Genomic DNA, 1,217 nt, shown 5'->3' with positions numbered 1-1,217 from the left:
TCTTTGAAGAACGTGCCTAGTGTTTCGGGGTCAATGTCTGGAGATTCATTACCAAGTTGGCCATATGTTTGTGCAAGCGCTGATCCGCCAAGACGGTTTTTGCCTTTACCAAGGTCTATTAAAATGAGTGAAGTTGGCTTGCCGTTAAGCTGTAGTTCTGGCGTAAGCGTTTTTCGTACGTCTTTTACTGGTGCAAAGCCAGTGCTAATGAGTGAGAGTGGACTGGTAATGGTTTTGCTTTTGCCATTTTCTTTCCAAGAGGTACTCATGCTAAGAGAGTCTTTACCTACAGGGATGGTCAGATTAAGTGCAGGGCAGAATTCCTCGCCGACCGCTTTCACAGTTTCGAATAATCGCTGATTTTCGAGTGGATCGCCACTCGCAGCCATCCAGTTAGCGGAAAGCTTGATATCGGAAAGCTTTTCAATGTCTGCAGCTAGCAAGTTAGTTATAGTTTCGCCAATTGCAATGCGAGCGCTGGCCGGTGAGTTTATAGAAGCGACCGGTGCGCGTTCCCCCATTGCCATAGCTTCACCAAAGTTATTTTTGAAGCTGCTCGCTGCAACCGCAACGTCGCTAACTGGCACTTGCCACGGACCAACCATTTGGTCACGGGTGATAAGTCCGCCAACATTGCGATCGCCAATAGTGATGAGGAATTTCTTGCTCGCAACAGCGGGTAATTGCAACACACGCCTCGCTGCTTCGGCAATAGTAATATTCTCAAGTTCTAAAGCTGGAAATGCAGGGTTTACCGTGGCTACTTCACGTGTCATTTTTGGTGGTTTACCAAACAGTGTACTCATAGGGATATCAATTGGCGTTTCTTTCAGCAGGCGGTCGGTAACGATAAGTTGCGGCTCGGCGATTGCTTCACCGACCACAGCGAACGGACAACGCTCGCGTTCACACATCGCTTCAAGCTCTGCCAGGTTCGATTCATCGATACCAAGTACATAGCGTTCCTGTGCTTCGTTGCACCAGATTTCCATCGGCGACATCGACATATCGGCGTTTGGAATATCACGGAGTTCGAATTTTCCCCCGAGGTTGGAATCATGTACGAATTCGCTAAGTGCCACGCAGTAGCCGCCTGCACCGATGTCGTGGATGGTAATAATCGGGTTATCTTCGCCCTTTTGCCAGCAGCGGTCAATCACTTCTTGGCAACGCCGTTCCATCTCGGCGTTGGCCCGTTGTACGGAGGCGAAATCAAG

The 1,217-nt window shown here is 49.2% G+C and overlaps 1 protein-coding gene across 1 annotated transcript; it reads right to left on the bottom strand.

The window, feature by feature from the left end:
* Positions 1–11: 11 nt before the first annotated feature.
* LOC105569100 (probable phosphoribosylformylglycinamidine synthase) lies at positions 12–1,211 on the bottom strand (the record flags this gene model as incomplete). The annotated part of the gene is made up of 1 exon (XM_012025321.1): positions 12–1,211. A coding segment is annotated over one exon (1,200 nt), but the record flags the coding sequence as incomplete, so codon positions are not given.
* Between the last annotated feature and the right edge of the window lie 6 nt (positions 1,212–1,217).

Source organism: Vollenhovia emeryi, unplaced genomic scaffold, assembly GCF_000949405.1.
Source record: "Vollenhovia emeryi isolate VEMERY1.0 unplaced genomic scaffold, V.emery_V1.0 DF950351.1, whole genome shotgun sequence".
In the NCBI taxonomy this organism is placed as follows: domain Eukaryota; kingdom Metazoa; phylum Arthropoda; class Insecta; order Hymenoptera; family Formicidae; genus Vollenhovia; species Vollenhovia emeryi.
The sequence above is the reverse complement of the archived record's forward strand: the minus strand, read 5'-3'. Positions and strand labels throughout refer to the sequence as shown.